General features: G+C 36.0%; 1 protein-coding gene across 1 annotated transcript in view; it reads left to right on the plus strand.

The window, feature by feature from the left end:
- The window catches only part of PKHD1 (PKHD1 ciliary IPT domain containing fibrocystin/polyductin), a 645,163-nt gene that overhangs the window by 303,682 nt on the left and 328,821 nt on the right, over nucleotides 1-12,660 (plus strand). The window contains 1 exon segment of the mRNA XM_074264713.1: nucleotides 1,719-1,853. Coding sequence (XP_074120814.1) covers nucleotides 1,719-1,853 — 135 coding nt within the window.

Consider the following 12,660-nt stretch of genomic DNA (forward strand, 5'->3'; position numbering starts at 1 on the left):
GTAAAAGAAACAAACAAACAAAAAGGTGAAAATACTATACTTCATCCATCTTTAGTCTCCATAGTTATCTAGATGCATATGATTGGCATTTCCCATTAATCACCTCATTGTTGAGAAGAGCCAAACCCATCATAGTTGGTTATCACATAATCTTATTGTTGCTATGTACTATGTTCTCTTGGTTCTGCTCACTTCAATCAGTATCAGTTCATGTAGATGTTTCCAGGATTCTCTGAAATCAACCTGCTCATCATTTCTTATAGAACAATAATATTCCATTATAGTCACATACCATAACTTATTCAGACATTCCTCACTCAATTGCCCTGCCATTACAAAAAAGAACTGCTACAAACATTTTTTTTGCATCTTTTGTCTTTTAAAATAAATAAATAAGTTACCATTTACTTTGCATTGACTTTTTTCCTTTGAAAATAACCAGCAATTTAATTTTAAATTTTAATTTATATCTCCATTATCTAGCATTGTGCTTGGAACATAAAAAGTTCTTAAACAACTACAACTGATTAATTGACAGAGAAAAATAGCCCACATTTCTTTTTGTTGTTGTTGTTGTTCAGTCAATATTTATAAAAAAACAAAATCAGGACATTTTTAGAGTTGGAAGAGACCTTAGAGAACATTTAGTTTACTGCCTATCCTTTAAAGATATGGAATGTGAGACAGAGATTAAATGACTTGCAGAGTTAATGGCTTAAATAGGGAAAGACTTTCAAGTCCAATGCTTTGCCCCCTACCCTGTTCTACTTATGCTAATATGACTGTATGCACAGACTTAAGGTTTATTTGAGACAGGTATATATTGAGACAAACAGTGAATTTGTGCTTATGTTGTTTTAGTTGTCTATAGATTGCTAATAAGATTGGTTAAGGGTAGCTGAGTGACACAGTGGATAGAGTATCAGAACTGTAGTCAGGAGGACTTGAATTCAAATCTGGCCTCAGATACTTACTAGCTGTGTGACCCTGGGCAAGTCATTTAACCCTGTTTGTCTCAGTTTCCTTATCTGAAAAATGAGCCAAAGAAAGAAATGGTAAATTCCAAATAGAGCCATGAAATATCAGACATGGCTAATTGACTAAACCACAACAATAAAATTGGTTATGATAAAACTATACTGTGGAAGCAGATATGAAGCTCATAAACTTATTTTTGTCTGCACTATATAAAAATCATGAACTTATTTTAGATGTTTTAAGTATATGGGGACTTCACATTGACCTCATACAATGTTACTTATTGAGAAGTAATGATACATTTATAGAACTTATTGCCAAATGATGTTGATACAAATGGTAACATAAAAAGCAGGATAGAAATAACTGTGCTACAGTAGTTAGTACAAGTTTCTTTTATATCCCTTGGGATTCAATGATTTCTTCTTTCTGTATAGGGTGGAAGCAGGAGCAGTAGAAAATAAGGTCCTTGAGGGTAGGGACTTTTTAATTTAATTTTATTTTAATTTAATTTTAAATGCGAATTTTAATTCATACCTCCATTACCTAGAACTGTGTTTGGAACATAAAAGGTTCTTAAACAATTACTTACAATTGATGGATAGAGAAAAATAACCCACATTTCTTTTTTTTTTTTTTTTTTTTTTTTTGTTCAGTCAATACTTATAAAAAACAAGATATACTGAAAAGATGATCATTCTATAGAGTCAATTACTATAACATATGCTTTTGTTTTATAGATTTTCAGAAGCAGCAATCTTCAGCTTAAAAATTTCCATATTTATCCATGCAAAGATTTTGGAATTGACATCTTAGAAAGTGATGCAAAGTCTTCAATTACTGATAGCCTATTGCTTGGTCATTATGCTTCTAAGGTAAGTATGGTCTCTTTGAGATGTTCATTAATAATATCATCTGGGTAGTACTTCAGTGGGATCTGTGTTGTATATGTTAACTTGAAACAAGTCAAGTTGCCAAATACATAAGTGTTCATTGTGTTCTAGGAAAGTTCTAAGCACTGATGATACAAATAAAAGGAAGGAATAAAACACCTAGGTGGAAAAGTCAATAGGTTCCAGGTCCAATGTCAGGAAAACTTACTCCCTGTATAACCCTGGACAAATCACATTAGCCATGTTTAATTCAGTTGTCTCATCACCAAAATGAGTTGGAGAAAGAAATGGCAAACTACTCCAGTACCTCTGCCAAGAAAAGCACAAATGTGGTCATGAAAAGATAGACACAACTGAAATGACACAACAACAAAGTATAAGAAAACTGGAAAGTCTTAATTGTAACAGGATTTATTCAGTACATCTTAGGTATAAGTAGTAAATGGGAAGGTGCTCATCATTTAGATAAACAAACTTTAAAGAAATCAAAACCCCACCAAGTTCTTCTCTTTTTTTTTTTCAAACAAGTTTAGCATTTTAAGAAACAACCTCTGTTCAAAAATTAGCAACAAAACTAGTTATCCATTCTATACACTACGGAAAGATGATAGTATTTGGGTGTTAAGTCCAGACTAGCTTCCTGGAGGCCTTAGGATCAGCCAGAGTTAGGATAAGTAAAAGTCCTTGGTCTTTAGGGGGAGAAGCAGGCAAACTGTCAGGAGTTTTGCCAAAGATCTCTTCTTGATTCTGGAGTCCAGAATCTCCACCTTTCTCCTCCTCATCCTGCAGCCAAGTGAAGTCTGGCCTTTCTCATCCCACCCTCTAATCCTTGCTTGCAGTTATATTAACATTAAACATTGAGCTAGCACCAATGGTGAGAAGAGCCATTTTTCCAAACATATGTTAATAGAGTCATTGTCAAATAAATAATTAGCCTTGAGTGTAAGTAGTGATATAACAAACAATTTGAATCAACATGGTGTTGTAAAATATTTCCAGAAGTCCTAGAAGGAGGGTATAGAAATAACAATCACACAAACGCCTCCTTCAGCAACCAAGAGATAGTCCAAAACCAATCTATTGTCCATTACTTCACGTGTCAAGGAATCCAATTGGGGGATCATTGTATACCTGCAAGTTTTTGAAGTCCTGCAACAGTCTTTTTATGTGTTAGGGAATCCAATGATTCATGCAGATTTTGAAGTCTTGCAATAGTCTTATCATTTCTCAGGGAATCCAATGATTCCTAAGGGTTTTCAAGTCCTACAACAGTCTTATCATGTCTCAGGGATTCCAATGTTCCTGAGGGTTTTGATGTCCTGCATCAATTTTATTAACAATTTTTGATGTCCATGAGTCAATTGCCAAAACTGCCATGCTCTCTCAGTTGTGGGCACAGTCAGTGATGGGACCACCCGATGTTTCTTGGGTCTTCTCCTTTGTTTCAAGGGTCTGTTCCATCTCTCTCCAATGGACAAGGCAAATATGGCTCATTGGCACCCATCTGAGTCCTTCTCCATCTGTAGAGATACAAGCAAACCTTCTCCCCCAAGCAGTTAACCTATCTTGTCCCTTCCATTCACCACTTTCTGGATCTCTCCACATCACCTGGTGATTATCCAAAGATAGTGGAGCTGTTCACACCAGACACGGCCCTTTCAGTGTGTTATAAAACCTGTCTGCCGGAGTCAGTGCATCTTTGGCAAAAATCAAGAAGTTAATTATATAAAGAGCTAAATTTAGAAGTTCTCTAGGGTTACCTGTGGTTCCTTCTTTCTTTTGTTTTTATAGGAGCGTCTTAATGTCTCTGTTTCTCCTCTCTACTATTCCCTTGAGTATTAAAGGTTATGCAGTGGTGTGTAAAATCTGATACTGTGCATAAAAGTGTGCAAAATATTTAGAAGTATATGCAGGTCCATTATCTGTTTTTATTTCTTTTGGCACACCCATAATTGCAAATGTTTGTATAAAGAATTCAGTGACCACTCGGGCTGTCTCTTTTGGTGCTGGTATTGCAAAAGTGAAACCTGAAAAGGTGTCTACCACAACATGAATAAAAGACAGATGACCAAAAGATTTTAATGGGTCACATCCATTTGCCAAATTTCATTGGGTCTCAAACCACAAGGGTTCTTCCCTGGAGGGAGTGTAGGAGCATGGAAAGGAAGGCAAGCTGGACATGCTTTTACTATGCTCATAGCTTCCTCTTTTGTTATCCTAAATTGCAAGTGTAAAGCTCGAGCAGCTTGATGATATTTAGAATGAGATTCTTGGGCTTCTTGAAATAAAGGAGTATTAGCCAACATGGTCAGAAGGCTATTTGTCTTTGAATTACCATCAAAAATAGGACCTGGAAGTCCACTATGAGAGTGGATATGCAAGATACAATACCTGGATGTTTTCGCATTTGCTTTTGAAGCTCCTTAAAGAGCTGATATATATATTGGAAGCTACAAATTTTATTTGGGCTGAATAGGCTGAATCAGATATTATATTTATATCTCCTGGATAATAAGAGCGAGCTAGAATGATTGCATACAATTCATTCTGCTGAGTGGATTGAAAAGGAGTTCTGACTACTCTCTTTATAGTTAAGTCAGGAGAGTATACAGTGCAAATATTATGTTTGGATGCATCTGTAAAGATAGTTGGTCCTTTAAGAGGAACTTTAGAAACCTTTTCTTCAAGAATCCATCACCAATTATGTAATAGTCTAGTTATCTTTAATGGAGACTCGTATGTAAAATTTGAAGTTGTGGCCAATAAAATTTGCCACTCTGGGATGGCTTCACAGCAAACATTAATTTATGCATTAGTATAAAAAGTATATAGCTTTTCAGGTCTTATCCCAGATAATTGTACTGCTTGCTTAATGGCCTTTAATAAAATTCTAAGCACAAGCACTGGGTAAGGAGCAAGGCCTTGTTCTGGTTGTGCTGGGAGGTTCACCCACTCTATCACACTGTCTCCCTGATAAAGGACTGCTGTGGGTGCTTCTTGTGTAGCAAAAACTGATATTTCCAAGGGTTTTTGAGTGACTTTTTCAACCACATTGGATAAAGCTAGTTCAACTTCTCTCAAAGACTTTTGAGCTTCTTTTGTAAGCTGGCATGGTGAGTTTAAAGCACTCTCCTCTTAAAATGTCATATAATGATTACAATTGATAGGTAGTTAAGCCTAACACTGGACACATCCATTGGATATCTCCTATCAATTTCTGAAAGTAATTTAAGGTGTTTAGCTTCTCTGTTTTTAAGGAAAATTTTTGTACTGTAAGGACCTTAGGGTATACTTCATATCCTAAATATTGAAAAGGAGCATGTCTTTGAATATTTTTCTGGAGCTCTGTTCAATTTGAAGTTCCTTAGTGTTTCTATGGTCTTTTGTAGACATGGTTTTAGCATTTGCTACTCAGGTGCACATCCCAATCCATGTAATGTAATAACATTACTTTTGGAAAGGCTTTTCTTACTGGAGTAAGAGCAGCAGCAACATACATTTGACACATAGTAGGGCAGTTTTTCATTCCCTGTGGCAAAACTGTCCGTTCATATCTTTTATAATGCTCAGCTAAGCTAATGATGGGCACTGAAAAGACAAATCTTTTCATATCGTCCTTATCTAGAGGGATAGAATAGAAACAATCCTTAATGTCTATAACCCAAAGAGGCTATTCTCTAGGCAATTGAGTAGGAGATGGAAATCCAGGCTGTAGAGTTTGCATAGTTTCCATCTGTTCATTTACTTTTCTTGAATCAGTCAACATCCTCCATTTTCCAGATTTCTTTTTTTTTCAACAAATGCAGGGGAATTCCAAGGACTTAGAGAAGTTTCTAAGTATCCTTGGTCAAGTTGCTCCTGTACTATATCTAATAATGGCTGAATTTTATCGCTCCCTAAGGGCCAGTGTTCTATCCATACTGGTGTATCAGTTTTCAATTGAATAGGAACAGGTGAAAGTGTTGGCAGGCCTTCAACAGCATCCTTGCCTAAAAAAACCGAAGTACTCATTTTTAATCCTAATTGTTGCAAAATGACTCTTCCCTGCAGATTGATGGGGATTTTTTCAACTATAAAAGGAGTAAAAACTCCTGTTTTGCCTTCAAAAGTCCATCTCAAAAGGTTAGCACTAGCTTCAGCTGCTATTGATCCTCCTACATCAGACATGTAGGTATCTGCCTTAATCTTTGGCCAGTGACTGGGCCAGTTGGTACCTCTAATAACTGTGTGATCTGCACCTGTGTCTACCAATCCTTCTAATGGTATGCCATTTATATAGATAGTGAACATAGGTCAGTCAGCTGTCACAGCTGCTATCTACAATATTCCTGGATTTTGTTGCTTAGAGTCAGAATCTGGGCAACTATCACCAGATTGCTTATTAGGAGTCTGTATCAGTAAACCTGATGCTACTACTTCTCCTGGTTGATAAGTCACACATTGTCCACCTGCATTAGTGACTGGGATATTATCTACACATTCCCCAGTTTCCCATATCAGTGTATGGATGAACACTGTTTTTTAAGTACTCTCAGGAGGTGAAATGGTCAAGCTTACTGTGCCTGGAGGCAAAGGATCCATAGGCTGGAGAGGAACAGATTTCACCTTTCCAGGGAATATCCCAGTATTCCCAGCTGTATACAATTCTATTCTCTCCAATTATAATCCCTTTCTCCCATCAGATTGCTTCTTGGCTGACTGGTCATATCTAAGTACTGAACTTCTAAAGGCTCACTGGGTATAGCATGGGCTGCCATCATGCCCCAAGTATTTTTTGCCATGGGCCCTGGGGCTGGGCCCCTCATCCCATTTCCCTGAATCAGTCTACATTCTGATGCCTAATGGAAGCCTCTGCTGCATTTTGGACATGGGGTTTTGGGTCTTGTTCTCCCACCCTATTTTCTCACTCTGTCTCTTTGTCAACACTGAGTTTTCAGATGCCCTACTTTACCACATTGGAAGCATTGATGAGTGTTTCTGGAAGTCCCTTGCCAGAAGGGATCCTGTCTTCCCCTGTTCCAGATCTTGGGAAGTCTGCATTATAGCCTGGCTATAAAAGGTATTTGTGCCTACTGTGGCACAATGTCTTATGATCTCTTCTAAAGGAGCAATCCTTGTGTAGTCCTAATATAATTCTTTTATAAACCTCATAAGCATTTTCTTTAGCAAACTACCTTATCATAATTTCTGTTGCTGCATTTTCACCAGTAGTTTGTATGACAATTGTCTGCAGATGTCCCACAAAATCAGCAAAAGGTCATTTGGTCCTTGTGCTATTTTCTTGAAGGCCTCTCCTCTGTCCCCATGCTTTGATAGCAGCAGAAGCAATTTGCTCACATGCTGCTATGGGGTAATTAATCTGTGCTGAAGTGTCTGCATAAGAACCTACACCTGTTAGTTGGTCATAGGTGATTGCCTATTTCACTGGGTTTCTATCCTACAGAGTTCACTATAGTCAGAAAGTTCAACAAGTTTTGTCCAGATTCTAAGCATGTCCTTGCTATAGATTTCCAATCGCTAGGAGTTAAAATTTCATAAGCCAAATTCTCTAATAACATCTTAACATAAGATGAAGATGATATAGCCCCATAAAGAGTGCAAGCTTTTTTTAGGTCTTTGAATATTTCTAGATCAAAAAGGAGTGTATCTTCTCCTTTCTTGACCTGAAGAGTCAAGCTGTTCAATCATAGGATACATTTATATTCTCAAATCAGCTGTGTTCTGCCCTTTTTCTTTGGCTTTAATAGTGCCCTTGATAATCTAGTCATAGGAGGGGGTGATTGCTGGGGGGGAGGTGCTGATGATATCACTGCCCCTCCCACTCCTTCTCTTCCCTCCACTCAGGAAGGTGAAGTTGATGGGGGAGATTCAACAATCTGCTTGGGTATAGGCAGAGTTGAAGCTGGACTGTGAGAGTGAGAATCAGGAAGTCCTTCAATTTCACTTAAGTCTTCATGCCCTCTGGCAATATTTCCATTAATCTCTCCTTTCTCATCCACTTTCTCTTCACTTCCTTATGTGGCTGCTTTTAAAACTTTTATTTTTTCTAGAACTGGTGGGATTCTTTAAGGCCAACTGTATTATGTTGTAGAATAGAATGTTTCCTTAGAAATTGAATCAGGATTTTTATCATTATAATATTCACAAAGTTGATCTCTTCCTAGTTTCCAATTATTTGCCTCTATTTTTTCTTCCTTGAAGAACCAAGGGGATATGCATTCTAATGTATCCAAGAGTCCACCAATCTGCTCCCAAGTTACAAGCAAACCTTGTTTCTTTATCAATCTAAGTATGCTTTCTATGGAGCTCCCTCAGGGTGGAGGTGCGGTTGGGGGTTGGGGTGGAAGAGAATCTTTTCCTAATATCTGCCCCATTTCAGCTAGAAAAAGTTACTAGTTTAGCTCTTAACAAAGTAAGTTCCCTGGTTGTCTATTAAAATACTCACCCTATTTCCTAGTCACAAGGACTTGTTCAGTGAAATTAAGGTCCTTGGTTCACACCTTGGATACCAAAATGTTAAATCTGGGATAGCTTCCTGGAGGCCTCAAGATCAGCCAGAGTCAGGATAACTAAAAGTCCTTGGTCTTTAAGGGGAGAAGCAGGTAAACTGCCAGGAGTTTAGTCAAAGATGTCTTCTTGATTCTGGAGTCCAGAATCTCCACCTCTCTCCTCCTCATCCTGCCACAAAGTGACTCTGGCCTGTACCACCTCACCCTCTAATCCTTGCCTATGATTATCTTAACACCAAACACTGAGTAAGCACCAAATAGTGAGAAGAGACATTTTTCCAAACATATGCTAATAGAGTAATTGTTGAATAGGTAATTAGCCTTAAGTGCTCAGTTGTCTGATTCAAGTATACCTTTTTGGAGTTTCAGCCCTTTACATTTAGGGGTGAAGGGTACCTCAGAATTTAGCTAATCCAACTACTATGTATCTTAGTAAGAATCCCTTCTATTATATGTTTAGCTTCTATCTGGAGACCTAAATTTACAATACTACTTTGTGAAATAATCCATTTCATTTTTAGAAATTTTTAAATGTCAGGAGGGAGACAGCATGATTATAATCAATAGAGAATGGAAAGTCAGGACGAACTGTATTCAAATTCCTCCTTTGACACAAACTAGCTGTAGAATTATGGGTAAACTATTTAAACTTCTCAATACTGCAGGGCATTCTCTAAGTGACAGATAAGTTGCCAATATGTACTCATGGAAAATGTTGCAACACTAGGAGTTTCCTATACATATGTACCCTTAGCACTGATGATTAGGACATTTTTTCTCTTAATCAGTCTAAAATCTTCTTTCCTAAAACTTCAACCCCTTTCTTCTAGTTCCCCACTCACAGTCTAAACTTTAAATGTCTTTAAATATTTTCAATAAGATTGACTCCATCTGTGGCAAGCCAACTTTTTTCATGGCCCCTTTGTCCATGTGCATCTTACATAAAGAAACTTCTTAAAGGAAAGGATATAAGCAGAAATGGAGATTGTGTGCCCTTATTTCATTAAATGAGAGGCATTATGGAAGAGTGGAATAAGAACTATACAGAGTAAATTTCATGTTTTTTCTTCAGTTATGTTTGATCTTGTGATTCTAAGCATTTATAAGAATTATTATAAAATTATAGGAACATAGATTTAGAGCTAGGAGAGACCTTAAAGATCACCAAACCCTTCATTTTACAGATGGGAAACTGAGACCTAGAAAGGCTAAGACCCTTGCCTAAGGTCATATATCTAGAAAGTGAAACAGCCACAAGTCATTTACTTTCTTTGACCTTTGTTTTTTACCTGGAAAACAGAAATAAAAATGCACACCATGTTTTTTGAATCTCAATTAAGATATAATATAGGTAAAATACTTTGTAATAGTATACTATTAGTATACTAGTAGTACTGTAACAGTACTACTACTGTTGTTATTTTATGACAACTATCAACTATTTTATGCTGCTATCCAAAATCTACATTTCTAAATAATGACTATTGTTATAGATCTCTTCCCATCTCATGCATAGTATGGGGAATGGCTGATGTCTCTTTTGATTTGATGAAGACTGGGCACTGATTATGGGTAATTGTTTGCTTTTTGAAAGATGAAACAAAGAGGCCCAATAGGCATCTACATTGAAATGGGAATGAAGAGATCTTTGGAAATAATGTATCAGAGCGGGAAGAACAGACAGTAGGTAGTGTTATTTCTGTCTTGGTCCTCTTTCACAGTAGTTTATAAAACTACCATTGATGACTTATACTGCTCAAAAGTTTGAGGTTGACTTTGTACCAAAGGTTATTCAGGCAATTTAGCAACCTCTAAAACACATTTGTGTGTATTAGAAATCTGTGGATTGAACATAAATCAATGTAGTATATTAGAACTGGGCAAAGGCAGAATTAAAGAATTAAAGAAGCATCTATAGCTCTGTTTCTAATGATTTGTCCAGTTAGATTTTATATGTAGTACTTTGAAAATCTTAAAGTGCTATATAAACACTAATTGTCATCTATTACCATCAATGATTACCATACCTTTTAAGACCATGCCTTTAAATTTTCTTGAGGGACTGTTTCACAGGATAATAGGTATTCATACTTCCAAGGACTTATTTTGGTCACTATATTAAGCTAAATTTCCCTGTGCTTAATCCTGTTCTATTATTCTTGCTAAACCTCTTTTGGATAATCCTCATGAGAGAAAATAAATGATAATCTTTCCTTCTTTTCAAAGAGTTAATACTTGTGAGATGCTGTGATTATTTGGAATATATATTTGTTAGGAGAGGATGCTCCCCACATTTAAGAACTATGGCAATAGTGGATCAGAGGCTTTGAATATTCCCAGAAATCTCCTTTAACCCTTATACACTTCCCCCATTAAAAAGAAAGAAGGAAAAGAAAAAAAGGAAAAGAAGGACCATGGAGCTGAATAACCAATCTTCCTGTTAAATTGATGTCACAAAGTTTTAATTGATGTTAACTAGACATCATTATTAATGAGAAAATTACATAAATTAAGATGCAAATTATGACAAAAGGGTTCTTATCATGAGATAATCAAAGATAATCACACCCTGGGGTGCCACTAGTAACATGCACTTGAATGCCTCTAAATCCCTTAACAAGTATACCACTAGAGTTCTCTGTTGGGAAACATTAAACAAAATTCCCCAGGTCTGTTATGGACAAAATCTGATTGCTAGACTCTCCAAAGATGAATCTTTAGACTGTTACTAATATCAGGGAAGTCATTTAAATCACAAAACTACAGACTTTATAACCTTAGGGATTATTAAGTCTAACATCTATTTCCCACCATTTTATAGTTGAGGAAACTGAGACCACAGAAGTGAAGATATAATTTTCATAAGAACACAGAATTAGTTGGTGACAGAATCAGAAGAAATGCCTAGACTTTTTTGCTATCATTCTAATTTACTTTCTATTATGTAGGGAGACTGCATAATATTTAATGGATATCTCTAATTCCAAAGTCAGAAAGACCTAGGTTCAAATCCTGGTTGTAGAATCCCAGGCAAATCATTTAATTCACAGTATTTTAAGTACTTCATAATTTTAAGTTGCAGAGAAGGTACAAGCCTGCATTGTTGAAGTGGGTGTCCTTACCTGGGAATTCTTTATATGAAAAAGCATCATGGTTCTAGTCCTTCCTTTTTTATTTTGTTATGAATAAAGGATTAGCAACAAAATATGGCTACCTTGGAGCTTCTGTTGTAGTTTTATATATCTTTCATATTGGGATGATAGTAAAGAATGTTGAAGAGAACAGTCAATGAGTTGTAATCAGAAGACCTATATTTAAGTTTTCGCCCTACTATTTCCTAGACATTTAAAATGTTTGGTAAACTGCAGAATCTGATGGTGCAATTGTGGTTTATTATTATTATTATTATTTTGGTTATTTAAATGGCCTATTATCCTAGTGTGATGCTTCTGAAAATGTGAATAAGGTCGAAACTAGGCTACCATGTGAGGTTGGTTTATAAATAGTTCCAGTTTTTTCCAAATATTACTTTATACTCATATTTTAAACTTCTCAATTAATGGGAAAACAGAAATAACAATTGTAGCATCAGCATAAATAACAATTTACAGTGGATATGGTGTCTTCCTATATGTAATCTAATCTAGTTCCTAATCTAGTCAACAGAGAATTGATTTGGGAATTAAAGTTCTAGTTTCATTGCCAAAATGTTGTCTTTGCCTGAATGTCTCATAGAAATAGAAAAAGATAGACTTAGCAAACTTTTTCAGAGGAAAAGCTCTATATGAGCCTCATGGATCACTTAAAATATAATTATTGAAGATCATACTTGCAAATGTGTTAATGTGCACATGTGAGCATTCAAGTTATATAAATTGATGTAGAATACTATAAAAAAGAGAATGTGGCTTTCTTTGTTGGCCATGTCAATGGATTCAATCTTTTCATGTGCTTCATTCTTTTAGCAATTGGGATTTTCAAAAAGTTTTTTCAAAGTGGCCATTCTTTTTTTTTTTTTATTTACTTTTTATTTTATTTTATAATTATAACTTTTTTTTTGACAGTACATATGCATGGGTAATTTTTTACAATATTATCCCTTGCACTTACTTCTATTCAGATTTTTTCCCTTCCTCCCCCAACCCCCTCCCCCAGATGGCAGGCAGTCTTATACATGTTAAATACATTACAGTATATTCTAGATACAATATATGTGTGTAGAACCGAATTTCTTGCTGCACAGGAAGAATTGGATTCAGAAGGTAAAAATAACAGTTTAC

The sequence above is a fragment of the Sminthopsis crassicaudata genome, chromosome 4 (genome assembly GCF_048593235.1).
Source record: "Sminthopsis crassicaudata isolate SCR6 chromosome 4, ASM4859323v1, whole genome shotgun sequence".
Lineage (NCBI taxonomy): Eukaryota > Metazoa > Chordata > Mammalia > Dasyuromorphia > Dasyuridae > Sminthopsis > Sminthopsis crassicaudata.